At 41.2% G+C, this 27,639-nt stretch overlaps 1 protein-coding gene across 1 annotated transcript; it reads right to left on the bottom strand.

Moving 5' to 3' along the window:
* Positions 1 to 317: 317 nt before the first annotated feature.
* On the bottom strand, positions 318 to 27,639 carry LOC306737628 (glycine receptor subunit beta-like; the record flags this gene model as incomplete). The annotated part of the gene is made up of 11 exons (XM_079219377.1): positions 318 to 969; positions 1,586 to 1,741; positions 2,553 to 2,701; positions 5,107 to 5,259; positions 7,227 to 7,364; positions 8,485 to 8,567; positions 9,240 to 9,466; positions 9,721 to 9,788; positions 10,653 to 10,759; positions 22,597 to 22,714; positions 27,621 to 27,639. The coding sequence occupies 11 exons, from the start codon at positions 27,637 to 27,639 to the stop codon at positions 676 to 678; spliced, it is 1,512 nt and encodes a 503-aa protein (XP_079075503.1). The 3' UTR covers positions 318 to 675.

Raw genomic sequence — 27,639 nt, 5'->3', positions numbered from 1 at the left:
CGCTAACATTAGCTTGCATTAGCTAGCATTAGCACAAGTAGGACAGTGAACCTCTAAACTGACGTGTTTTATTTAACAAAGTGAACAATTATACTTAATGCACAGAACCCAAAGGAAGCTCCAATAATCTGGAAAAATCATACACAAAAATGTAAATGAGACGATGATGAAACAACGTAGACGACGTATGTAAGGATTTATTCAATTGCTTTACTCTGGTTTACAATATACTTATTCATTTAGTCTTTGTATATTCGTACATACATTTTCTCAGGTTTTACATGTCTTTAATTAGTGTTGGCCATTTTAGATCTGTGTACCGTTCACATCAAAGTGTTTCCAGTAAAAAGCCTGTATTTCTAATCTCCACAGCAGGGTTTAGTTTATACGCTGTGCAGTATCACACAGACACACACATGCAGTGCTACCTAATGCCGGGCTTTAAAAGGGATTCAAGGGAACATCCCCACGGTTTAGTGGTTTTGGTGAATACAGTCACTCCCGGGGACCACAGCGGCCTCCGGAGCTCTGCAAACATGACTCTGAGATAGTACACGTTCAATTTAATATCTGCTTTGTCATTCGCAAGTTCAATGCAGTTTCAATATCAGTATGGGGACGGAACAACAGGATGCGAACCACTTTGTTTTCCACAGTGCTCTCCTCCTCTCCCTCTCACAGATAGACGGACCAGTAGACAACATTGAAGAAGAGGAAGGAGAAGGGGAAGAGGGCCCGGGCGTAGAGGTCGACGCGCTTGGCGGCAGCAGGGATGACGGCCTTGGGCGGCGCTGGTTTCTTGTTGGCTTTGTTCTGGGACTTGAGGCCCCCCAACACCTCAACCACTTTACCGTAACAGTCAAAGTTTGAAAGCTCAAAGTCTCGGGGGAGGGATCCCACGATGCTGAAGTCGTTGGCGCGAAGGTCCGACTTGGACGTGCAAACTTTCTTACAGCGAGTTTCTACCACCTGGTCAGAGACAGAGACGGACACTGAGTCAGACCATTTGATAATGTCACTTTATGGATGATTATCATTGTTATTCTACATTAAGGATTGCCAATGTGTGTGCTTATGCAATGTCTTTGTTTATGGGTATGACGCTGCATTCCTAACGACTCACAAAGTCTCAGCATTGATTAAGGGACAGCTTGTTTTGTAAACTAAATAGGCTTAGAAAGGAGACGGCAGTCATTAACATGTGGAGCTTGGGCTCTTGCTCAATGCCATTCTGACTCGTTTACTCTTGTTACAAGTTTCCTATTATTCTAAATGAGCCTGTTTTTTTGTACATGACATTTAATTTACTCTGTTGATAATAATATCATCCTTCACATGTGATGCCACAACCATAAATTATGTAAGCGACAGAAATATATTCATGCTCGCTGCTGGCCTCCTCTGCTGCTCTCCTTCAGGATTCTTCCTTTATTATTAGCTAAAGGTTTTTTAGGGGGGAGGTTTTCCTGTTCCCATGTGAGGGTCCTGGGAGTCGTGTGTTGTAACATTTAAAGCCCCCTGAGGAAAAGTGTGATTTTAAGCTCTTTAGTTGAGTTGCTGGTCCACACGGCCGAGTGGTGTTTACCTGCAGAGTGTTGACATGTATGGGCGTTCCACCGGTCCCATTCACTGTGTTGTTGGCTTTACTTGCAGCCTTTCCTTCTTTCTCTTGCAACGCTCTCTCTTTCTCGGCCATTTTGGTTTTCTCCTCCTCAATCCGCTTGGGACTGTTCAGCATCACCTAGAGAAGAGAGAGAGAGAGAGAGAGAGAGAGAGAGAGAGAGAGAGAGAGAGAGAAAGAGAGAGAGAGAGAGAGATAGAGAGAGAGATAGAGAGAGAGAGAGAGAGAGTGGATTTTGTGAATTTCGCGGGCACAGCTTGCTTTCAGAGATACTGATAACCTTTTAAATGTCCAATCACTTGATGTCCAAAAGCTTTTCCTCCACTCTGAGTGTGTGTCTGTGTGTGTGTGTGTGTGTGTGTGTGTGTGTGTGTGTGTGTGTGTGTGTGTCTTTCTGCACTGTCATCCCCTCCAAGCAGGAGCCTCCTGCTGACGCTGAGCCCTCGGAGCATAACCACAATAACACAATTATATTTCTTCCAGATTTTTTAAGGTGATGACATCATAAAATAAGATGAGAGACTTCCAAAGCTTCATTCGAAAACTGCAAAAGAAACTTTAAATATTTTTTTTAAAAGAACTTCTGCACAGCCCTAATTTCGACTGATTTCATCATTATTTTCTGTATTATTCAGTACATTTGTGTGGACCTTCGATAACAGACCTCTTTAACAATCATACCGTTTTACATACTGAGTTGTTCAACTTTGTGTAGTGTAATAATCATCCGTGCCTCGTTGTACATTCGGCAAACGCAGGACCCATTAAGTTACTTCTGTCTTTGTGCAAAACCAGTTGTCCGTTTGACTTGTTGTGTCGGTACCAATACATGCTCGATTCTTCTTCCATCATCCGAGACTCTTTAACCCCAGTGATGGAGGTGGAGATGTCCTGTGTGTGTTTAGTTATGTGTTTGAGTGTAAGAACTGACCTGCACCACAGCGTATTCCACCAGTGATGAAAAGCCAAAAAGTAGACAGGCAATGAGCCAGATATCGATGGCTTTTACGTAGGAAACCTTTGGCAGCTCGGTCGCCAAAAGCATACTCTCACTGGACAGAGAGAGAACCGACAAGATACCTGGAACACACACACACACATGTTGGGATGATGTCAACATGTAATTTACCATCAGCTAGATTGTGAGATAGCGGGACAAAGGAAGTGTGTGTCGATGAATCGATGGATTTGTGGCTCAATAGGATCCCTGATGAGGGCGGAGTTCAGAAAATCAATAATGAATTAAATGTTTTCTCGATTAGAACTCATTCTATTGGGGAGTGTGTGTTAGAAATGGGACATTGTAATCTGCTGTGAAGACTAGTATCAACTATTTAAGTGTGGGTCATTTCCACACACCACAAAGTCTGAAGTGAATACTGTAAGATGAACCTGAAGACGGTGCACAGAGAATAAATCTATTTCTTGATGCGCCCTTTAAGATCGCTGCAATACACCTCTAATACGCCTCGATGTTCGTATCTGACGCGCAATAACAGTTTAAAAAGCGAGGAAACAATGTGCAACGTATCACTTTAGTCTGTAAAAACTATTCCCCCCTCGTGCTCCGACGGGGATGGAAGAGGTAAAAACAAACATTCATTTATTTACTGTGCGTACACACAACGTACACACAACGCGTGCGCCGCCTCCCACACAAAAGTTGTCATCGAGACGACACACCTCCCCTGAAGAATTCCTCGTCATCCTCCCGGTAGTTGCCGCCATTCTCCCCAGAGAACCGTTCATTTCTATGCATCAACATCTCCCTCTATTTTCTTTTTTTCTTCTCCAATCTTCACTCGTCTCGACAGATGAATAGATGAATCCAGCAAAACGCAGCATGTGACTACAGCATGCGAACAATTTGGAGTTCATCTTCAAAATTCTGCCATTAAACGCTCATCCGCACTTTATAAAACGGGCAGCAGAATCTGTTCTGGAATAGCATCCTGATGAAGTGTGGCCAGCGTCACTTGCATCTGTGATTGACAGCATAATAAAGTCAAATCCATCAGTAACTCACTGCCGTTAGTCTATGTCTGAAAGGGGCTTACGTTGTGCCCAGGAATAGAGTGGCTGTAATGCAGAAGGGAAATTGGCAAACATCCACTCAAACGTTAAGTCTCCCAGCCCTGACAGAAGAAGAGATTAGGTTCTGCCTTTGACAACCAGTAAACGACGCTTGGACAATCTCTGCACACTTTAGCCTGGATTTCTCTTGTCTTTACCTTTCATTACCTTTGTCTCCTTTGTCCACAAAGACAAGATGACAATCCATTTGACAGGCAACACAGACACGTAGTTCTTTTTTACGAGGGCCCGAGCTGTCAGAGTTACCACGGAGCTCACACGGTCACTTACTGCACTCCCTGAATAAATATTATCTTCAAAAGACAAATCCAGGATGTCGAACGGGTTCAGCGGCAAAACAAACGATTGAAAAGATGAACCGAGAAGCTAAAGCCTACAGATCCGCGTGAAGTGAACCATCACATCACGACATGAAGGAACAGTGTTCCTGTAAAGCCCGGTACGTCAGTATTCACTGTTACGATCATTAAAAAGCCAAAGCAACATTTTTATTCATTTGTGCTAATGCTAGTTAATGATGCGCTAACATGCTCCGCTAATGTTAGCTCCCCAGCTTTATACGTAATAACATTACGTTTTAGAAATGTACATCTTTGATATAAACGGGTATCACTATTTAACAACGTTTACTATCTTGAAATTCTGAAAACCCGTCTGAAAATTATGAATATCTGAAACAAATCCATGGTCAGAACGGATCCTTGCTACACTGTGATTAGGTTCGGTTAGCAACGCTGTCTCCAACCAGCTAAATGTGTGGATCTTTGTCTTCAGGGTCCTTTTTATTCCTGCTGGGTTTTCTTTCCTCTCTCCACTGGCTTGTTGTGTTAACTCCTGTATTCAAGTGCAAGTTTTATTTTTATAAATATATTTTCAGTGTTAATCTTATTTATTAACTGAAAGAAAACCCTATAGTCAGGACTGCCCAGTTATAATCCACAGAGTGGTTTTCCTTGAGGTGGTTTTGCTCAAGTCTAAAAATAAGGACACATTTATGACCGAGCTGTGCAGGTGATCCATCATGGGATCAGATGGTTTCCTCTAGAGATCTGAGGAAGTAGAATAAAATAGATTCTATCCTAATTGGAGCATGCATCTGTTGAAGAATGGAGTACTTTGCATAGTGAACATGAATTATCAACCTGACTACATGAGAGTTTAAGTCCCTCTGTATGAGGTCTATCCAGTGGAGATACACCTCCCTCAATTCTCAGATGAAGAAAGGACAGTGATACATCTGGCAGAAAACCCCAAAACATAGACAGTGGCAGATTTATGTTGGGTTCACCTCCCTGTGAGTGTGCGTAACTTCGGTAAATAATTAAATGTTGCATACTTGAAAGCAAATTGATGCGAATCCAGCATGTGAAATGTACATTTGTGGTTCTCACCCAATGGCACCCTCGCAGCTGAGGCATCAGGGTTGATCCAGAACGCTAACCAGGACAAAACGACGATCAACAGAGTTGGTGCGTAAACTCCCATCAAGTAGAAACCAACCTGCCGACGCAACGTAAAGATCACTTCAATGCAGGTGTAGTACCCTGGAAACAGACAGAGGACAACCATTTGTATAGTTTTTTGTAAGGATACAGCACACTTTGTCTTCACTCTCACAAAAAAGGCTTGGTTTCTACTGTGTAAAAACCCCCACAATTCTTCTTCTTTTTTTATAATGTTGAAATTTTGAGTGCTTTCACAACTAACCTGCTTGGTTTGGATTTAAGTGAACTCTTGTTTGTCTGTTTGGTTTGGGTCTTTCAGGCTGGAGTTAGTTTTGTCATTTTAAGGGATTTGTTGTAAGATGAATTCACCATCACAATGCATTCAATGTTGCCAGACGTATATTTAAGGCAGGGCTCAAACTGCCGGCCCCCGGGCCATTTACAGGCCCCGCTCCCTACAGTCCACTACAAAATGCCCAAATGATTATATTATCTGATTATATTATCTATTATTTAATTTAATTACTTTTGTTGTTGTTTCATAGAAATTCAAACTACAACCTCAATATGCAATATGTTTGGCTGCGAACAACAAAGTGGATGATGAACAGACAGTTTGAAGATAGATGGACATTGGGCTTTTTTTTTATGGAGTTCAATGGAAAGGCCACTTGACTTATATGCAAAGAAAAAGTAGCTGTTTTAAAGGAATATAATCTCAAGCGCCATCACTCGACTAAACATGGAGAACAGTATGAGAAGCCTCTAGGAGACGAGCCACGCTGCTTCAGAAAGGACTTCCGTCTCAGCAAAGTCTTTTTCATGAGGCCGAGAAGGATGCTGATGCTGCGGTTGAGGCGATGTGTGTGGTGACTGAGTTAATCGGCAAAGCAGGAAAGCCGCTCACCGAAGGGCAGTTTCTGAATGATTGTCGTGTCGCTGATATTCTGTGTCCAGAAAAGAGGAGCTTGTTCAGCAATATCTCTCTATCGGTCACACACAGTGGCCGAGCGGATTAACGAGCCCTCGAGAGACATTTGGGATCAGTTAGGCGAACGAGCCAGAGGCTTCACTGCATTCTCCGGGGCGCTCGACGAAAGCAACAATGCTCAGCTCGCCATATTCGTCAGGGGCATTAATGACCGAAGAATTGCTGAGTTTCTGTCCAATGCACCACAGCCAAATGGGAAAAATGTCTTTCTTGTCGGACGTGAGCGTTGAAGTGGCCCTCCTGTGAGAAGACAATACCAGCAGTGGCCCCAAGCCACATTGAGTTTTAGCCCCCGGCTGTAAGGACTTGTTTTTCTGACTCAAAATGAGTGAAAAACCAAAGCTTGTGTCAAATCCGTAACTTCATATCGAGCTCACTCAGTCACAAATGAACAGGTTCCACTCATCCGGTGTGGTTGTGCTACATGCTCACACGGCATATTCGTGTGGTTAGTCGGGGCAGCAAACTTTTTTGGTCGAGCCTTTGGTCGTTAAGCCAAAAGCTGAACTAGACCAGTGGTTCTCAAATGGGGGTACTTGAAATTAAACAAATATATATATATATATATATATATATATAAAATTAGCATAAATTCAAAAATCCTTTAAAAATAGTTATTTAATAAATATTCAATAATATAAGTGAACGTTCTTAAACTGAATTGTATATATTATATATTAAATCAGACACTGATGGCACGGCGCTGTGTATTACATTGTTTTTCAATCAAAAGGGCTTTGCGCTGGTTTAGGGGGTACATCACTGAAAAGAGGTTGGATGTCATTATAATGTCATTTGAATGAATCATATCTATTATTTTTGTAATTGCACTTTGACAGTTTTGCATGACATTTTTTTTTAAATACCACATTTAAAGTTCAATGACAATGCTGGAGTCTTACCATATTACCTTCCAGTAATATACCAACATTATTAAATGTAGTAATAACAATGATAAAATATAATGCCACAGTTAAAGCAGTAAAGAGTGAACCGTTTGCTTTGTAGTGGTGGTTGTAAACTGCTCATTTGCTAAAAGCATGAAGGCATAATGCTATGATTAATACACACTAACCTGTTCCTTGATAGAATTTTGTGCAGTTTCCATATATGATGTCCTCTTGTTTGATGTCGAACTGCGGGAGAGCAATTTCATCCATCTGGACTGGGTCCGACTGCCACATGAACACGAGGTCACTGGTGGTGTAACCAACTAAAACATACGATTCAAAATTAGTATTCATGTTCAGCATCAACACCTTTGCCACACAAGGCATTTTAAATGTCTTTTGAAACTCCTCGGCGGTGTGGTGGTTAGCTCTCACGCCTCACAGCGCCGGGGGGCGGCGGCCATTTTGCTTGTTCTCCCCCGTGTCAGCTGCTCCGGCTTCCAGTCCAAAGACATGCCGGTTGGAGTAATTGATGCGTTGGATCTTACACTCTTCCCAATGGACACACAGCAGTGTGTGTGTGTGTGTGTGTGTGTGTGTGTGTGTGTGTGTGTCCCTGTTGCTGCATATGCTCCCATGTTTTTTGTACCAGGCTGTAAACATGTGTATTATGTTGTGAAGCCGGGCATAATAACATGCAGTCTGTGAGGATTGACTGGCATTGAGACGGACTCAATTGGTAATTTGAGGAACTGTGTTGTTTGGCACTTCCATGTTGGCTGCATTTGTTTTCTTCACGTAAAGGTGGCGGCTAAAGTCCTGCTTACGCCCAATCCCTCCGAGGTCAGTTGATGGTTTGAGAGATTTTAAGTTTGTTCCCAGATTTAATGAAAAAAGATCTGGAAACTTTCCTGACAATGTTTGAGGCGCCTGTGCATTCTGTCATACTGTTCAGAGAAATTCACTGTTCGTGAAACATAATCCCATTTGCAGAGAGAATCTGAAGTGCTGGTGAGTTATTGGAGGATGACTGTATAGAGTTTTTCTGTATGACAGGAAATCTGACTTGACAAACATCAGCCAGGTTTCTGTTTTTATCCATCTTAAAATAAATACAAGGCCCTTATCCTGACTTTTAGAATGTTACAGTTGACTTTAACACCTGTCAAACGCTGTTTCACTCCCTGTGAATATCAAATATTGTGTGTGTGTCAGTGGCCTGCCAAGCCTTCTTTGCTGACCTAAACAGAATCACAAAGTTATAGCTACTTTATAATTTAATTGTTTTTCACAAATACACTACATGTATTATAATTAGTTTTCTCATTGCACAGCTCCTGTCTTGTCCCAGCTTGCGCAGGTAGAAAATCCACGGCCCGCCACTGGTGTGTGTGTGTGTGTGTGTGTGTATGTGTGTGTGTGTGTGTGTGTGTGTGGACTCACAGCTCTCCAGCTGCATTTTACACCGTTGTGTGTCCATTGGGAAGAGTGCAAGATCCAAAGGACAAGAGAGAGTCACCGAGAGCCTGCACACAGAAACACACACACACACACACACACACACACACACACACACACACACACACACACACACACACACACACACACACACACACACGAGTGAAGAGAGGAATGAAATGCTAGTCTTTTGATGTGATGACAGCGCAGCGCAAGGTGGAAAGTCGTGAAAATGTATGAGTCAAATTCCAAGGCAATCCTTCCAATAGTTGTTTTAGAAATATATATTTTATCGTGGACCTGCCAACCAACAAACCAACATTGACATGTGGTCATTTTGAAAGACACCAGCGGCTCTGTGGCTGGGAGTGAATGCTATTCAAAGCGTGAAGGACGTTGCGGATTACGACGGAAAGATGATATCAACTGAAATGTGATAATAACAATGATGACAAAAACATGAGTTCAAATGAACTGATACACTTCTTCTAGACTCACTGCAGATAAGATGCAACAACTTGGGGTCGATCTTGACACTCCACCAATTAATGAAGAATAAGACCCCTTTTTATACTAATTAATGGGTTCATGATTGATTCATGACTGGGATTTAACTGTCAGATATTTTGATATGATCTATTATACCTAATATCTATCAAATGTGCTACAAGCAAAAACGCTACACGGGTAAATCGTTGCTCCTGGGGATTTTTGAAAAAATATGAAAAACACGTGCGTACCTCATACTGATTAAGATGTCTCCGTTCCTGAAGATGAAGAGCAGAATGTTGTCCTGTGTGACATCGTGGAAGTTTGCATTCTTCTCATTAGCAAAGAAAAGGTCTGGCTTCCACAAACACTGGAACATGTTGGGGTCAATAGTCAGGGAGTCGCTCTTAAAGTCGACCGGGAGTCGCAGACGAGGGTCGTTCCATCGCTGCCGGAGGAATATGTTCACTCTGTAGTCCTGAGGGAGACACATGTTGCGTTGATGATTGTCAACATGTCCCATTCTTCTGCTGCCACACCCACTACTACGTGTACATCTACTGCCAATACTACTATGTTGATACGACCATGTTCTGACCACAGTAAAAGGTTTGGTTCACCCAAAATAAGAAAACATTATTTACAATTTTCAACCAAATAGAATAAAATCAGAACAACCACGCTTTGTGTGTCTGTGGTGTGTGTGTGTGTGTGTGTGTGTGTGTGTGTCACCATAGTGGTCTCCTGGATGGACCCAAAGCTGTTGATGAAGATGTTCACCCGGGACTCAACTGGGATACCTGAAACACACATAGACAAACAGGGAGTGATGTGAAACCAGACTTTTCAGTATTTATATCCTGATCAGATGCTGATGAGTTACTCAATACATTTAGAGAACCGCCTTCTCCAGTCGGACATCCCATATGGATACACTAAAAGTACATACAGTGCACCGTGACATCCAACATTATGTTCTCTTTTCTGCCAGAAGGAGTGCAAAGTAATATGTCAATGATCCATCAGTCCAAACAGAAGGTAAAACATGACATATATGCCCCTATATCAAGAGTGACGTTGCCATATATGTTCCATATAAAATTATATATTGTTATCACGTAATACATAATCTGCATATATGAAGATATAAGTTCATAACATATATTAAATATATCCATGAGAAATGTTTATTTATGCATATAAAATATCTATGATGAATGTTTATATGTTATTATATATATTATGTTGCAACCATATCTGTTTGCAGTGGAGAGGTCAATAAATAACCGTTTAATCATGATATCAGTAAAAAGAAAATATAACAACAAAACTCAAGACACGGATACTTATCCTGAGTCTCCTTACGGTGCTTGGGAAGTCAAGTACTTTAATATTATTATACTTTTCAATGCATTCCTCCACAGACAAACACAATCTGATTATTATTATGCTGATAAACACAAACAGAAAGGCACTTGATTCAAAGTGTTATCATGACATAAATGTATGTTCTTTGGGTTATACACTAGTGTTTTCAGTCGTAGTTTATTATTATTATTATTATAGATGAGTACACAGAAACATACCATTTGGTCCAGTGTGGCCACCATCTTCCCCAAAACAGAATGTGTGTCACTATTTACCTGCTTAGTGTGTGGCATTACCTTGAAAGTTGGGCCTTATTCTGGCGTCATAACTGACCATCAGACGGTTCAAGATGTTGGAGGTGGAGTTAGGAGGGACCTGGGCCAAGTCTTCTGCGGACAACTCGCTGTTAAATTAGAAAACATATTATTAACACACAATTTTAAAACACTACAGGTATAGGAAGCTTTTTGTTCACACAAAAATGCTGCCTACATGTGAAGTTAGAGTATAACAAGGTGAAGTGCATTTGACAAAACATGGTCATAATGTGCCTAATGAGTGACATAGCAAAGCACTAACTGTCCTATTTGTTGCTTGGCTCGAAAACACTCTAAAAGGAAAAATAGCTAAATCTGGCAAACAGAAAGAAGCCCGAATCGTTTTGGTAGTAAAATGGGTGAGATTCTTCCAGCAGAAATCTCTCAAAAACAGAGAGTTAGTAGAAGAAGACTGGGTTTACCATACATGAAGCCATGTTTCCTCCGGTATTACTGTTTGAGTCTTTTTACCCAGCACTGGTTGCATGTTTATTTATTTCATTGAAGCCAGGACATAGTTTACCTATGAAGCTCTGAATTACGTTGGGACCTCCCCATGTGGGTGAAAGGCCTTCATGTGGAATTGAAAGCCGATGCTGACATGGAAAGCCAGAACAATTGGACGAAGCCAACATTTTGTATTTAGTTTGAATCCAGATCCTGGCTCCCCGTTGGACGAGGTCCACAGAAACTCAGGAGAGTTCCTGAATGATAGTTGTGTTTATTGTACTCTAAGCGTTTGTGTGTGTTGCGAATTAGACAGACGGCTGAGTCCTGTCTATTGCTCTGTTGAGACCACCTCAATCATTGGACTTGCTCCGTGTTTCAGTCTTGATCACTTTTACATTGATTGTGTTGTCCCAACATTGATTGTGTTGAGTGGACTCCTGCTTGGAGGACCGGGGCTCAGGCCAGCGACCCAGAGTTTGCGTGCCGAGCTTCTGAGCGATAAAGAACTGCTATTGTGTGTTTCAGCCCCACTCAGAAGGCTCTTTGCTTTGAAGGCCTTCCCCTCTCAAACCCACACATGCGCACACACACACACACACACACACACACACACACACACACACACACACACACACACACACACACACACACACAGGCTTGCCTGTTGGTCTTTATGCTTGTTTATTGCAGATGTAGCAGTCCAAGCTGTTTATTGATTATTGTGCTTATATATATATATATATATATATATATATATATATATATATATATATATATATATATATATATATATATGATAGTTGTGCATATGTGATGTGATACCAGCTGGTTGTGACGGCCAGCAATCAAATGCAATGTAGAGCAGTACCGGCTTCGCACCAATGTGAGTTCATTTATTATGTTTTTTCTTGTTTTTTTCCCAGCCAGAAACATCACGAGTGCCGGTTGGAGATCTCAGAATGCTCCAATGCGAGCCACTTGGACCAGCTGATGAAAAGACTCTGGACCGCACAGTTTATTCCCTTCCCTCAAATTGCATCTACGCCAACGAGGCCCATGTCCCCGGCGTTGCAGAAGCGTTTCTAAATGAAATGATATAGTGCTACAGGACAAAATTAGCCAAGCTAATCTTTCGGATCGAGCTTTCGAATGTCCATCCATCCATCATCTGTAACCGCTTATCATAGTCAGGGTGCTGGAGCGGATCCCATTGGCCGAAGGGGAGGTCGCACAGGGCTGACACAACATGACCCATTCACGCTCAACATCAATTAACCAAAGCTGCATGTCTTTGGACTGCGGGAGAAAGCTGGAGAACCCGGTGACAACTCACTCTAACGCAGGGAGACCATGCAGACTCCACTGAGGAGGGCCGGCCAGCCCGGGATCGAACCCTTGCTCCTCTCGCTGTGAGGTGACAGCGCTAATTAATTTTGCGAGTTAACCACTATTAATTCTGTATAAGAAGATGCAATTAAAGAAATTAAAGAATCAAGATGTGTCAGTGAGATGAGAGAGGTTTCTGTACTCCCTGCATGGGCTTGTCAGCGGGGAGGTGTGTCTGCAGACTCAAAGAACATCTCCACATGCTGAGAGGACATCTACTCGACCTTAGAAAGCTCTCCCTCGCTGCTCTGCCGGTTCTGCCGGTTCTTTATTCTGGTCTTGTGTTACAGACCCGGCGACTACTGCGGACTGTGCCGGCAACTATAAAGAGAAAGAGACTTTAACAGAAAAGAGACTGTGATGCCGTAATGACCCCTGCTGCTCTCTCTCAGCGGGAAGAGAGGGAGAAAAATAAAAAGGTTCAAGCCGAACCTCCACGTCGGAGACAACCAGGCTCAAAGATACCGGAGGAGCCAATGAGAACTGTTTCTGGGATGAGAGATGGAAAAATACAATCCAAGCAAACTACTAATGACATCCCACAGGATCCAAAATGCTGAGTGTCCAAAGAGAAACTGTGGCTGCTCCATCCAGAGCAACCTCTCATCTGCCCATCAGAAATAACCGTCTGTGACAAGAATGCATTTTAAGATGTGAATGAGTTTCATGTTACTAGAACTAAATACATGTTATACAAGAATTAACATTAGTTAATGATAGTAGGTTTACGCCATATGAGTTACTAGATGCTCGACTAATTGGTAAATTAATAAACATTCATTAATGAGCTTGAGACCTGAAGTAGGATCGCACTTACATTTGAACTCATGAAATTGCTTCACAATCTTCATTGTATTCAGTTATTTATCCTTTATTCACTTCATTCATTCTATTTAATCATTGTTTATTAGCGGAAAGCCGGTACAAAAGTACAACTTTTCAGATGAATAATGAAAGTAAATAGTTACAGACACAAGCTGATTTTCATTATGATCACCAACTCAACTCACACGTGTTCTCTCAATATAATAAGTGTTGTTTTATACAAATGACGAACGACTTCGATGTAATTTTACTTTGAACGAACATCAGAACGAAAAGCAACACACAGATGGGTCAAAAGTAACACAATGGTAAAAACGTAATGTTTTTTTTATTTATTATTATTGCTTTTATTTACAAAAAACGAGTGTCTTTGTTAATATGTAATTGTAAACTTAATGAAGAAACATTGAAGTGCGTATACATTTTCAATTTAATTGACAGTATGCACAATATAACTGTTGAAGGAAATTAAAACAGTGTAACAGTGATTCAGATTACTTAACTAAAACAGCTTGAGTGCATTTATGTTCTGTGACACAGAACCGCTTTCTGACAACACACAGTGACAAAGCCACTGCTGGCTGCTAATTCATGGGTGTTTGATTCATGATTAAGTTATTCATTATCGGTACAATAATAATTCATTAATGATTAAATTGGCTAAGCAGTAATGCCACAAATGAGAACGAGATTTTATCAACACAACACAACATTTTGATAGACAATTCGTTCTCATCAGTAAATAATAATACAAATAGAGAGGAAAGAAATACAATTATTTTTGTCACAGACACATTCATGTAGCGCTCATAAATATTACATTCATTCTGTCGGTGGCACAGAGAACTAGAAACAGCTGTGTAGCTAAAGGTGGGTTCAGAGGGGACGCTTTAGGGGGACGCACCTCCTCAGCCCGATGGTAGTGCAGTCGTCACTGACATGGACCAATATCAGTACATTTACGGTCAGAGGACAAATCTCCCTTTCAGACCACAATCAGATAAATGGCTCTATAAACTCTGTGGTCGAATGGGGAACCCAGTAAGCTGTATACATGATATCCTACTCATAGATGGGCTCCAGACAGCAGAGACACATTCACCATGGCTTAGACTCATCTAATCCAATGAAAGACCCGTCAATATATGACCAAAATCAATATGTCCACCATGGTGTAGACAAAGCCGTTGATGATATTAAAATGCTATATTTCACGAGGCCACTGTTAAAGCTGGTCGTATAAAACCAAACTGTCTGTTAATAAAAGAGAAAATGCTGACAAAAGTTTTGTTTTTTTATCAAGAATCAGTTTTCAAGTTTATTTACTGTTCACACTTTTAACTATTCTTCATGGAACAGAATAAATGCATAAATACAAATCCTTTTGCAGGATGATCTTCTGGCCTGTACGAAACAAAATGTATTCAGCGCTACATATTGAGTTCATGAGGTCATTTTGCCTCCGCATAATAATCATAGAGAGATGCACTTAACTCTGACCACTAGCCTTTCTTTAATTAGCATTTTCCTCCGACAGGGTGCTCATATATAAGCTGCTCACAACACGGGTCTGTATTACAATGCTTAATAATAGTAGTAATATAACAATACTGTCACTTTTTAAATTGCTTAACTTTTAAGAAATTACAGATGTTTGCTACCCTTGGCAAAGGGCACCTTTAACTAAAAACTAATTTCTCATTTATTATGAAGTAGTACTATTCATTATTATTACCGCTTCCTTGTTAAATGACAAGCTATTGCTCAGTGTAGGCTACACACATGAAAAGCGAAATTAAGTTGTGCAACAATTTTATGAGAGAAAAACGAGATCTATTGGTTCTATGAACTCAGTGTTTGTCCCCAAACACAAAGCATCACAGGTTTCTTGCTATGTAGTCAATTACAATTGTCCATACACTTAATAAACAGATCAGAGTCAGGTTCTGTGTTTCATTATACAACTTTTATTGAACAATGAATTGCTTCTGAACAAACGGACATTTTCAAATCATTAACTGGTACGTATACCACTAAGTACAACAACTCTAGTACAAATACAAGTTCAACATTGGAAATGTGAACAACACACACACACACACACACACACACACACACACACACACACACACACACACACACACACACACACGCAACAATCCATTACTGCTCAAGGCCCCTCACAGGCGCCATCCCCTCCGACAGTTGAAGTTGAGTTGAGTCAGTTTGGTTGACTTACTTTAGCGCTAACGTATCCCACAGCATTATTTATTCATATCTTTTATAGTTTTTGAGAAAACATAGCAGTGTTTTGCAGCGCTCACAGTTTATTATGGGTCTAGCTCTCTCATACACACTCATTTGCTCAATAATTTTCCCCATTAAAACTATCCAAATTTCAAAGAAACATAGACGTATTGAGAATTTCAAAAGTTGATATTTTTCTGCCCATATCATTTTTGAACTAGTGTGACTCGTACTTTATTACGTTTCTACACACAGAAAAATAAAGGTGCCATCTGGAACCGAAACTGATTCGTCAGTTAGTCTTTAATTCGTACACATTTACAATTTAAAAAGAAAAACAAATTAAAGTTTCCCCACACACGCCCTGTATTCTGAGAGAGGAGCATCCTGATGAGAGCAGAAGGTTTAAGTAGAGCTGGACGGGGTGTCCACTTACAATTTAAAGTCTGATCTGACATGGTTCAGTAGCCAAGGGAAGCTAAAACTGTCAAAAAAAAGCCCTTTTGACATGTCACTGCAGGCCTGACCCCTCTAATGAATCATCACCGTACCACGGTGGAGTTTGTATGGTGACCCTGGGCGATGTGTTGTCAGGGGCAATAGCTCCTGGTGGGCCTCGTAAGACAAAGTGGGCCCTGGAGAGGGGCCGGACCAAGAGCGGCTCACTGACCCTCTATGAATCGTCCCAAAAAGAATTAAATGGTGAATGGCCTGCAGTCGTATAGCGCTGTTCTAGTCCTCCGACCACTCAAAGCGCTTTCAAAGAGCAGTTGGGAGAGAGTGAGGAGCTGCACGGCATTTTATTTTATTTTTTGGGAAATACTTTGTTTAAATGATAAATTGACTGTACTTGTATCGTGATTTCCTAGTCTTCCGGACACTCAAAGCACTTTAACACTACATGTCATAATTCACTCATTCACCCACTGATGACGGGCTCGGTGCCACCAACCCATCAGGACTCTAACTCATCATTCACACCCAAGCACACACCACAGGAACAGCCCGCCAAAGCAATGTGGGGTTAGGTCTTGCTCAAGGACACATCGACATGGAATAGTGTAGCCGGGGATCAAACCACCGATGCTCTGATTGAAGGATGACCACTGACCCACAGTCGCCCTCGGTCAATAACTGGAGTCAAAAAGTCATTAACAGCACAACTGAGTCCCAATAAACATTTCATGTATGAGTAAAATGAGAACATCAATCAGTTTAATTTCCGTTCTTTAAATCAATATGTTTTATTGTGAATGGCAAATGGACTTGTACTCGAAGAGGGATTTTCTATTCTTCTGACCACTCAAAGCTCTTGATCCCTACATGTCCGTTCATTAATGCATCGAAGGCATTCTCCCTACAGAGCATCAGCTCACTGTTTTGGTTTTATGGTCCGCTAATTTACTGTTATGGCTCATTCTCATAAAACCCTCTGAACACAACGTCTTTTATTTGTTTCATATATACATACAGAAAGAGATAAAACGACCGTTTGTGAATTTAGGAGACGTAATGTTTTGGAGCGATCGAATAATTTTTCTAGAAAGTAAAGCCTGAGAACTACACTATCGATCTCATTTCATTAAAGTAATGCATTTTACATGTTAGTTAACTTTTAAACACCCAGTTAGAAGAAGGGGCCCCATAGATTGTTAAAAAGTCTTAAAAATATTGACATTCAAGATCTAAAAATGTCTGGAATTGTAGGAGGCATTCAACTTGGTATTAACTAATGGTACACTATATTGTAAATCCACATTTTATAAGCAGATATTAAAGTAAACAATATATACTGAAGTCTAGTTTGTTGTTTCTCTTGTGCCGCAGGCCCTAAGCGATGGTTTTCCTTTTAGAGGTATTAAAAAGGTCTCAAAAGTCATAACATTTGTACTGAAAAATTTAACTGAACTAATTTGTAACTGTAAAATATAACCAGAGCAGACAAATATGATATAAACCTGCTGTGGCCCTTAAGAGCACTAGATAGGACTTATCTGGGTTGCGGTATAGAGCCCATCAAGGGCCTGTCATCAACACATATAGGCCCAGATGGGCACCACATATCAGCCAAGGTGCAACCCATCTGGCCCCCAATGTGTGTGTTCACTGTGATATTAGTAGTGTATTCATCTACACTATGTCAGATCAGTTGCACTTACCGAAGAGAGGCAGCATGTCAACAGAATCGAAGATGGATTTACAAATCTTATGTATCCGTAAAGACGGTTTTACTCGTCAGAAAATGATTGCCTTATTTATGCTGTTAAATATTTTAACGCTGCAAATTATGTTTGAAACACTTTCACAATAGTGAGTGATGGTTTTCAATTGAAATGCAACGAGGTCCAGTTAGAGAACATTTAACCTTTGTATCAACGTCAACAAGTGACTTTCCAATCAAAAAATGAAAGTTCAATTTGATAATATCTCAACCATTATTGTTAGTTTTCTAATTGAACTGGATGAAATATAGATAACATATACTGTAATAATACATATATGTTGGGGCTGGATTTAAAAATAAAATGCACAACAGAAAGCTTTTGTGCATCTTATAAAAAATAAGGTACATTTTACTTTAAAATAAAATACTTAATTTTAGAAAAATGTATTGAACTAAATTGTCCTCGCCCTGCAGTTTTAAATTAATTCCATTCAGGTTTGAACTGCTCATGACAAGAATGAAAATATAAGAGTCTGTCCATTTTTGGTTAAAGACTCTGATATTGCCGTCCACTTTTCTCTTCTGTGAAATAATGCCGTGCCTATTAGTCTGCCGATTATGACCCATGCTGTATAGCATATGGCATCATTCAGATTGTCATCTGTCGACTCCAACAACGTTTGACTGGAACAGATAAATGTGTTGCTCATAGTCAGTAATTACTACCTTTAGCAAAGCATTACATTTTCATAGTCAGGATGTTAAACGGTCCAGGATCTTTAACCTTTCTGCATGCGTGGAATCAAATACGTTTTTCATGTCACTTGTTTAAATTGAGTAATTACATAACACCTTTGTGAAAGTGTATTTGCCTAATACAAGAGAAGACCTGCTGGAGCTCTCAGGTCAGTGGTCGTCCTCTGATGGAACATACAGTTCACTTAAAGCTCAGTCAAAGAAATGGTTAGTTGGTGCCCGGCTCTGTCTCTAGAACAGAACTGATCCTTACTGTCCTCAACCTGTCTGTGTTCAACTTTCCCTCTGTCTGTCTGCTGTCAGCTGTCTGTCTGTCTTGACTTTGCTGGTCGACCATCATCTACCTGCATGTCTTCTATTGTTGTTTAGCTGTGTCTGACTGATTTATATAATTCATACTCTGCATGCTTTTATGTTCCGTGCCTCTGGCATGGATGTTTTTTATTGTCTAACAATGCAGCATAATCTAGTCTTTAGTCCAGATTATATTTTAACATAGTTATCCCTTATTTAATTTGTGTGTGTCTTGTTAGTACTTGACTTGTCTAAGAGTCTCCTGAATGGTGATCTTACGTATATTAATATCGTCACTCTATTCATGGTTTATGCATGCATTGTAAAGCGTCAATATTGTTTTTATGTTTGTTTTGTAACATCTGCCTCTCGGGACTACAGATGAAAAAAAAGCTTATTGGCTAACTGCCGCATTTACACAAATGTTTGTATTAATGTGCACTGTCCTCTAATCAAATAAACCATTTTTAAAAGGGGAGTGCTGGGTTCAGGATCAGCTCATCGGAGCTGCAGGTCACTCAGATCACCTGTAAAACATGGCAGATTGAGTTAACATTATACACTGGCACTGCTACAGCGTGTCAGTGACATTACAGTGTGTCTGTGAATCATTACGTTCCTAACGTTACACACACTGTCCAGCTGGTCGCTACAGCCAGTATTACGCTTTTATGTATGGTTTAGCCTGACACTGACGCTGACACATTGCAAAGTCTTTTTTTGCTCTCGGTGGTAGGGAAGCACCAAGAAGAGGTTTACACACTTAACTAATAATTCCTCTCACTCGCTAGGTTAATCGTTTTTATAGCCAAGAAACATCAGCCCATTTAAGGTTGTCTTGTCTTGAATTTGTCTTGGTGAATATCTGCATATGAACACAGTGCAAAAGTCTAATGACATGATATCAATGAGGTTATTTTAGCTTGTGTCTCTTGCCTGAGCGAGTTAGTGACTGGTGCTGACTAATCAAAGCTAACGTTGTACAACCAAGCGAAGGAATAACTGCTTCTCTAAATGCAATAACAGTTTTACTGTTTTTTCACATCTGTGCCTTCAGGACAGTCAGTCAAGTAAATCTGCACACTCAACAGAGCAGCAAACAAAGCCAGTTGAACTGCATTGCAGTGCAGAGTTTCACAAAAAGGCAAGATGGAAAAAACATTTACCCACATCTAACCTATTACTGTCGTTGTTTAACTGGGTTCACAAGAGACTTAATGCCCACACGGTCTCTGTGTATTACCTACTACTTCATTACTTCAGCCTGTGGACCTGCAATCGAAGCTAGCCGCATTAGCAGTGCAGCATGCTAGCGTTAAGTCTGCTAAATAAACAGTAACTAAAATAACATACAAATGGCAAAACTTACAGCTTCCACGTTTGAAATGGGGTCACAGACAGCCGGTACAGATCCATCCAGAGCTTCAGGAAGATGTTACTGACCCTTGTTGAGATTTAGTTTTCCTGTTGTATTTCAATAACAATTCCTAAAGAAAACTAAAGTTAATCCACTTAGGGTTCACATCCTCAGATGATGGAAGGAAGTCACATGAAGACTTTTCTGCTGGTTCATGCAGCCAACAACAGAACAAGTAGCGTTCTTAGCTTGAGACTCTTTGGGGTCAGTAGACACGCAGGGGACCCATTTGTGTTTCTAAGCCATGAAAAAGTGCATTTTGCTTAATAGGTGACCTTCATCAAGCTGTGTTGCAAATCTTTTACCTTTCTGGTAAACTGGTTTGCAACAGGAGCGCAATGTTTTGCCATGGAAAAACAAACAGTTATAACTTGAATCCACAGATATTTGACTAATTTCACGTTTGATGATAGCCACGGCCTTAAGAAATCTACATGACTAATTTGAATCATAGACATCGAACCATCTACCGGTAACAGGAAGTTACATTCTCCATACTTTGGCTTCCTACTCTTAGCAGGTTCACCAGATCACCCTCATTTTTTTTTTATTTTAATGTTAAGCCCTTGATTATGTTCATTAGCATAGGTTTTGAGGTATTAGGGAATGCCGTCGCGACACATTATTTGCTATTAAACAAGAAAATGTTGTTGAGGTGCCTAGGGTGGCTTGAAAATGAAGGAAATGTGACACATTAATGGTGGTAAATTGTATGATCTATTATAGTTGTTGTGCTTTAGTGCAGCAAGAGAACCTCGAAAGTGTCCTTTACAAAATTGCAACGAAGCAGCCCTCGTGGTACGCTTCACTTAGAGGCATGAGATTTAGAAGGCAAAAATAACACTCGTAGACTTGAATGAAAGTCGCTTGGGGCGATGCTCTAAACACAACAGGAAGTCAGCTATTTGGAATTTTGTGTGTATTTCATCCGTTTACGGGCGCTGTAGTTTGACAAACTCCTCAAACAGAATCAATCTGAATTTTGGTCAGGACAATCTAAAGACCTTCACAATACTAAATTGCAATGCTTTTGAGGTTTCATGGAGCAACACTGCCGTGGCATGAAGGTCTAACTCGACTGTACTGTAAACATTCAGGGCTTGAGCCCCGGCAACATGAGCTGCCGACGCTGCTGGTTCACAGAGGAAGTACTGCCTAACTCATGCATGCAGGTCTGATGGTCACAGAAGTGCACGGCCATATAAACCTGCATCCTGCCAGAACCCTTGAAGTGCCCAAAGATGCCACGGCCCGATCATCGGACCAGAGTCGGACTAACTACATTTTCCGACTTTGCATTCCGTTTGAATTTTTGGAAATAAAGATTTCTGACATCTCCTCCGAAACCTTTGGTCTGATTGCTACCAAAGTTCCAGTAATTTTTGGAATAACCTTATCAAAGGTATCAACACATTGTGAATTTTGTTTTTAAGATATTAAACAATGGACTTCAAGAGAGCATGGCTCTGCAGATAAACAGTCCAAAGTCAGAAACCAATCACCAAAAAACTTGCAGAACATGTTTACATGAGAACTTAAACATACCCTGACCACCAGAGGGCCCTACACAAAACAAATTAATCTATATATTAGAACTTGTGTGTCTCTAATCATCACAAAACTCGCAGGTTTCATGATAGTGTTCAACCACATGTGCAAATCTATTCTGAATCTGCTCAATAGGGGTTTGTCATCGGTTCCAATAATGTGCATGGGCCATAAATCAATGACAGTTTGTCTCCACATCACCACACTTACTGGATATGTTTTTTGGAGCTGTTGAAACATGTCTCTATCATGCCAAGACATACAGTATATGCCTGGTTGTGCAATTACAGAATTGCATACATTGTCATGATGAAACACAAACATGTGATTGGTCCCAGTCCTTCTTTAGACAGCATTAAACCACCTGAGGAGACCATAACCCACTCGCTGTTTTTATTGCTTTAAAAAGCACTTTTTAACCCATCTCCAAGATTCTGGCATCATTCTTATTACTAAGTCCCAACACAAGAACTATCTATCTGGTATACAAATTGGTATTCACATGTCTGTTGTTGCAACTGTTCACGTTACATTTTTTAACCATATCTAATTATTAGAATTCGTCAGCAATAAACCTTTAACGTCAGTGTAGAGTGTTACAGAAAGAACGGATACAACACAAACGCTTCTAGGGCAAAAACATGAACATAATACATATTATCATACAGCATATTATCACACAGTAGAACATATCAAGATAAAAAGCAAATTTATATTTGCTTTTTTGGATATATTTGGATAATGTGACGTGGTGGGGTCACAGAATGATAAAATGTTGCTAGTAATGCAGCATATTGAGAAAGGATAAATTTGAAGAATACAGTATATTCACTTACGATGGACAGATGACTTCGTTGCCTTTCTTTCCCTTAGATTTTTTGCCTATGGTCGGTTTCCAACAACACAGCAGCAACAGTAGCAAGATCATCGGCCTCAATCCAGAAGCCATGGTACCTAAAACAGAATAAAACACATGCTGCCTGTAACATGCAATTCAACAATAACCGTAATAACGTCAGCAACTTTGGCAACTTTTAGGACCCTGGCACTGAAAGTGAGAGGAATCTTTGGTTCTTGTAGCGATCATTAGGGCCTGAGCACAAAAGTGCAGAGGCTGAAAGTCCCTGGCTCTGAAAGCGCAAAGGACCTCTAGTTTTTGTCAGGATTATTATTATTATTGGGAACAATCGCATTTTTAAAGGGACACTCCAAAGCGAACACATAAACACCTGTGAACATTTTGAGAATATACAGTGATTGAGTTTATGCTTATTTAGCTAGAGTCCATAGCGCCCCCTACTGTGTGAAAGGCCTTAGTTGAGATATAGCTGCTTGAACATTGATGAAATTTGGTACTCACTGCTCCCATAATGACATCATTTGACATATTCTGCATATTCTGTCTTTCATTAGTGCGGCCCACACAAATATTTTTTTTAGCAATCTTTTTCAAACTCCCCCTACAGGGTTTATTGGCGCTTTATCTAGCTCGTTGCAGCTCACGGAAAGTTTAACCGGTGCGGCAGGATTTTATTGTCACGTGTAGTTCATTTGTGTTGTGTACCCAAACATCCTCATCATGTTCAGACCGGAGCAAGTTCTCCCACAAAATGTGTTGCCAGACACGGCGGGGAGGAGGAGATATGAATGCCAGCTCCTGAGTGTAAGTATTTCATGGGGCGGGCTTTGTGGTGTTACTATGCTTCTGATTCTTCTTCCCCAATTCAGCACATGTCAAATAATTGTAATACAAGGAAAATATTGTGATTCATATGCTCATGTCACATAAGAATGTCACTATTCATTATGTTTTCTAACCAGAGACAAGGGTTGTAATTATGAATTAAATATTGCAAGTTAGCCGTTGCCAGGAATCCTACAGTATAGACTTGTATCCTGTGATTGTAAACTGTTGCAATGTTTTTTAAATGTACAGTAGTAAGAATATGATAATTATGTTCAATGCATTCTGTTATTAATCCTCACAACATATACAATTAAAAAAAAACATTTTAAAAGTTCATATTTTATGATTGATATGCACATTGGTTATTGTGTATTTGCAGTTGGCTGGCAGGAGAGGAAGGAGGCTCTGTGGCGGAGGGAGCTGGCAGCCACCAAAGTAAAGCTGTCCAGCTCCCAGTTGATGCAGGCCTCATGTTGCTATGCAGCCGGAGGCAAGTGTTTGTTTTTCATTGTGAGTATGTCGTCAAAAATATGACTGTTTTGATATGGTGGTGTTATCATATTTTAGTATTAATCTGATTTGTTGTCTTTGGCTTCACCCCAAGAAACGGTGGCTAAGCCTGTAAACACAAAGGTTCGTCTCTGAGTAAGAGGCTCATGAGGTAACGCCATTGGTCGGCCGGAGTTTGCCCATTGGTTGTTACTTTGCTCAAAGGTGCTTAACCATGTCATGTGATTATGTTTATTCAGGGAGTATACGATGAGTCTACGAGCAGTAAACTGAACACTCTCAAGACTGTAGAGATGGGAGTGGACTTCAGGAGCCGCTCCTCTACACTGCCCCCATCCCCATTCTAACCAACAATGTGTCTGCTGCCTTCAAGTTTCTGGGATCCACAATCTCCCATGTGGCTGAAACAAAGGAAGAGGCCTGCTTTAACTGCACCAACCCCCATCAGGCGTCAACATCTCACCGATGAGTGAGATTTGGTTTAAACCAAACAGCTGGTGCCTCATTGGATGAGAAAAGTCCCTGTGACACGGCCATGACGTCACCAAGGCTATAAATCACTGCTCACCATGCTCTGTGTCGCCCATGCGACTCAAGTTGCTGAAAGGAGGTGAAAAGAACGGCGGTCGAACAATAGACGATAGAGACAATGGTTAACTTGCCCCGTGCTCCGCCACTTTGCACTTTAGCGTGCAGATGGAAGATCACAGGATTCCCAGATTCTTAACGCAGCCAGAGCGCAATCACGGTCACCAATCCTAGGATTGGAGAAATAACGCCTCCAAGTTGGAAGAGCACACCAATAACCATAAAGCGATCTCAAGTAAGAGGCTTTTGTCTGGGCAGAGGTCGGTCATAGTGTGTTTGTTACCTTGTTTTTTGTTTGTTTAACTGTTAACTGCATTATTCACCGCGCTATTCTGTATTTTACGGACCGCTGAGTCTTTCCAAACTAAACACGTACACACACTCACACACACACATACGCCGTCATGCCTATTTCATACACGTATGGTGTGCAAGCGCGGCCTCTGAAGGACGACCCCGCTCTACCGAGCGGGGTCGTCCTTCAATCAGAGGATCGGCGGTTTGATCCACGGCTCCGCTCGTCCACGTCGATGTCCTTGAGCAGGACACTTAACCCCAAATTGCTCCTGCATGCTGAGCCTGCGGTGAGCATGGTAGCTCCTGTCATCAGTGTGAATGGGTGTGAATGATGACGTGTAGTGTTGAAGCGCTTCGAGTGGTCGGAAGATGAGAGAAGATCTATACAAGGAGTCCATTTACCATTTATTGTATTTTATTCCCCTTTAAATAATTGCGACCTTTGTGGAGTATTTCACTCAGTGATTACTTTATGTGAATACGTCCGCCTTCGTGCACCCCCCTCTTTTTCCTCTCTCCTCCGCCATTGTCCGCCATCTTGCTCCTTCTCCCTCCTTTGTCTCGCCCCCCTTTTTCCACACACACGCACACGCACACGCACGCACGCACACACACACACACACACACACACACACACACGCTTCTCGCCACGTGATTGTTTGTTGCTTTTAAATGCTAGTTGTAAAATAGATGTTTGTTGATTTATATTATTTGTTTTAATCAGTAATGTGAAGTAAATAAACTCAAGTTTTCTGTGATTATTACGTGCATATGCTATACGTGATAATAGCTGGACCTTATAGCCTGTGCTCGACTTCAAACCTTCACTGTTCACTCTGAATGTAGAGTAGTACTTTGATTTTTGACATCACCAATCTTGAGACTTTATCTACAGTTTGGTCATTGGTCCCAGGGTTATGCCCCGTTATTGTTAATATAGAGTATGTTAATACTCCTAATGATATTGATAATTTTAATGATATCAATGATTTAGTTGTCATACTTGCTAATAACCAAACCTCCTGCCAGATCCTAACAGACACCATCAGGAAAAAAGCCCAGCAGAGGATTATCAACCTGCCTCAGCAACGGATAATGCCATCGTACACCAACAACATGCACACTACAACAATGTACGCACAACATGTACAGTAAAACAATGTACGCACAACATGTACAGTAAAACAATGTACGCACAACATGCCATTGGTTCAGCCAAACAGGGCAGGAACAGACGACAGCGGAGAGTCAGGACCGCAGAGGAAACACGTTCCAACTGGACTACTACACCTCCAGAGTCAGAAAATGGCAGAACACATCACTGCAGAGCCTTCCCACCGTGGACACAACCAGCTTCTCACCTCTGGGAGCTGCTACAGAACACTGTGGAACCGCCTCTTCCTGCAGGTCGTCACTCACACTGTCAATAACCAGCCGACAATAAAATATTCCCCGCCGCTGTTTTTCTTCTAATTTGTCCATATAATTTGTCATAAGTCCTACACACTATATGTACAGTATATATAAATATTTACGCACCACCTTAGACATCATCTTTACACATCTTCTACATCCATCCTGTACGTGTGCTTCGAGAGAGACACGAAAAAAATAAAGAAAAATTAAAAAAGGAAAAAAAAATTTGCGCACATTGGCCAATAAAGCTGATTTACATAAAATGTCAGCCAACCCCTGCCTGTTACGACCCCAGCGGGATTTTGAAATGTGATTCAGTTTTGAGTGAGTGTCCTGTCCTTTTTTTTGGGGAGGATCTGTCAATGTTGGTGCCTTTTTCTGACTGGCTGGAGTCGTGGGTTCGGCTGACTGGTCCATCACATTCTGACTTTTTAAAGGACAGCAGCGGCGTACTGTCCTCGGCCCCCAGATGTGTCATTTAGGGTTAGCCAGCAGACAGATTATTGTCGTTGTTGTTTTGGCCTTGGTTCAACCTTGGTGATGTTGTCTCAGTTTATTGTTCGCTTTACTTATTTGAGTTAAAATAATACATCATTTTTCCAACACTGCAATTCGGCATTGAGACTTTTGTTCCCCTCCCAGTGAGGGAATGCTCTTTATAACTTTTATGTTGCGCATCGACCCTCTCCATGGCGGCTTCACATAAATCAGGGGCTCGTTGGCGACATGAACCCAGGACCCTTCGCGCCGTTTGTTACTTCCTTCACTGTGCGAAGGTCTGTGACCAAACGCAAGGTTTCATCTGGTTAAGGTACACACTGTTTCTACAGCCAATAGCCCGGTTTGCAGAGTAATATTGAGGGAAGCTAGCGGGATAGAGAGAGGGACCGAGGGGGGACGAGAGAGTGTGTGGGTTGGAGGAGGAGGAGGAGGGGGGGCTGGACTGCGGCATTAGAATTCACTGTCAAGATGTGATGACACAGCTTGCTAAAGCAGTTATATTGTCACACAGACAATGCTCACAGACATTCAGACTCTTTCTCATAGCGGGGAACCTGTGACAAGTCATCTCAATGTACTGTACTCCACACACACAGGTACGGAACGGACTCTTACACTCACATGCACACAAGGACAGGACAGCAAAACCCCAGGAATTGTCCTTCAGTCTGAGGCAACAAGATCTATTGCTCTCTCTCTTTCCTGCACACACACACACACACACACACACACACACACACACACACACACACACACACACACACACACACACACACACACTCACACACACTCACGCTGCCGCCCGACTGCATAGAACAGTAAGAGACAGAAAGTGACAATGCATATTTCTTTGATTCTTACCTCTAGAGTGCCGAATCAT

This window comes from Taurulus bubalis, assembly GCF_910589615.1.
Source record: "Taurulus bubalis genome assembly, chromosome: 6".
Classification (NCBI taxonomy): Eukaryota; Metazoa; Chordata; class Actinopteri; order Perciformes; family Cottidae; genus Taurulus; species Taurulus bubalis.
This window is presented reverse-complemented; position numbering and strand designations above follow the sequence as displayed.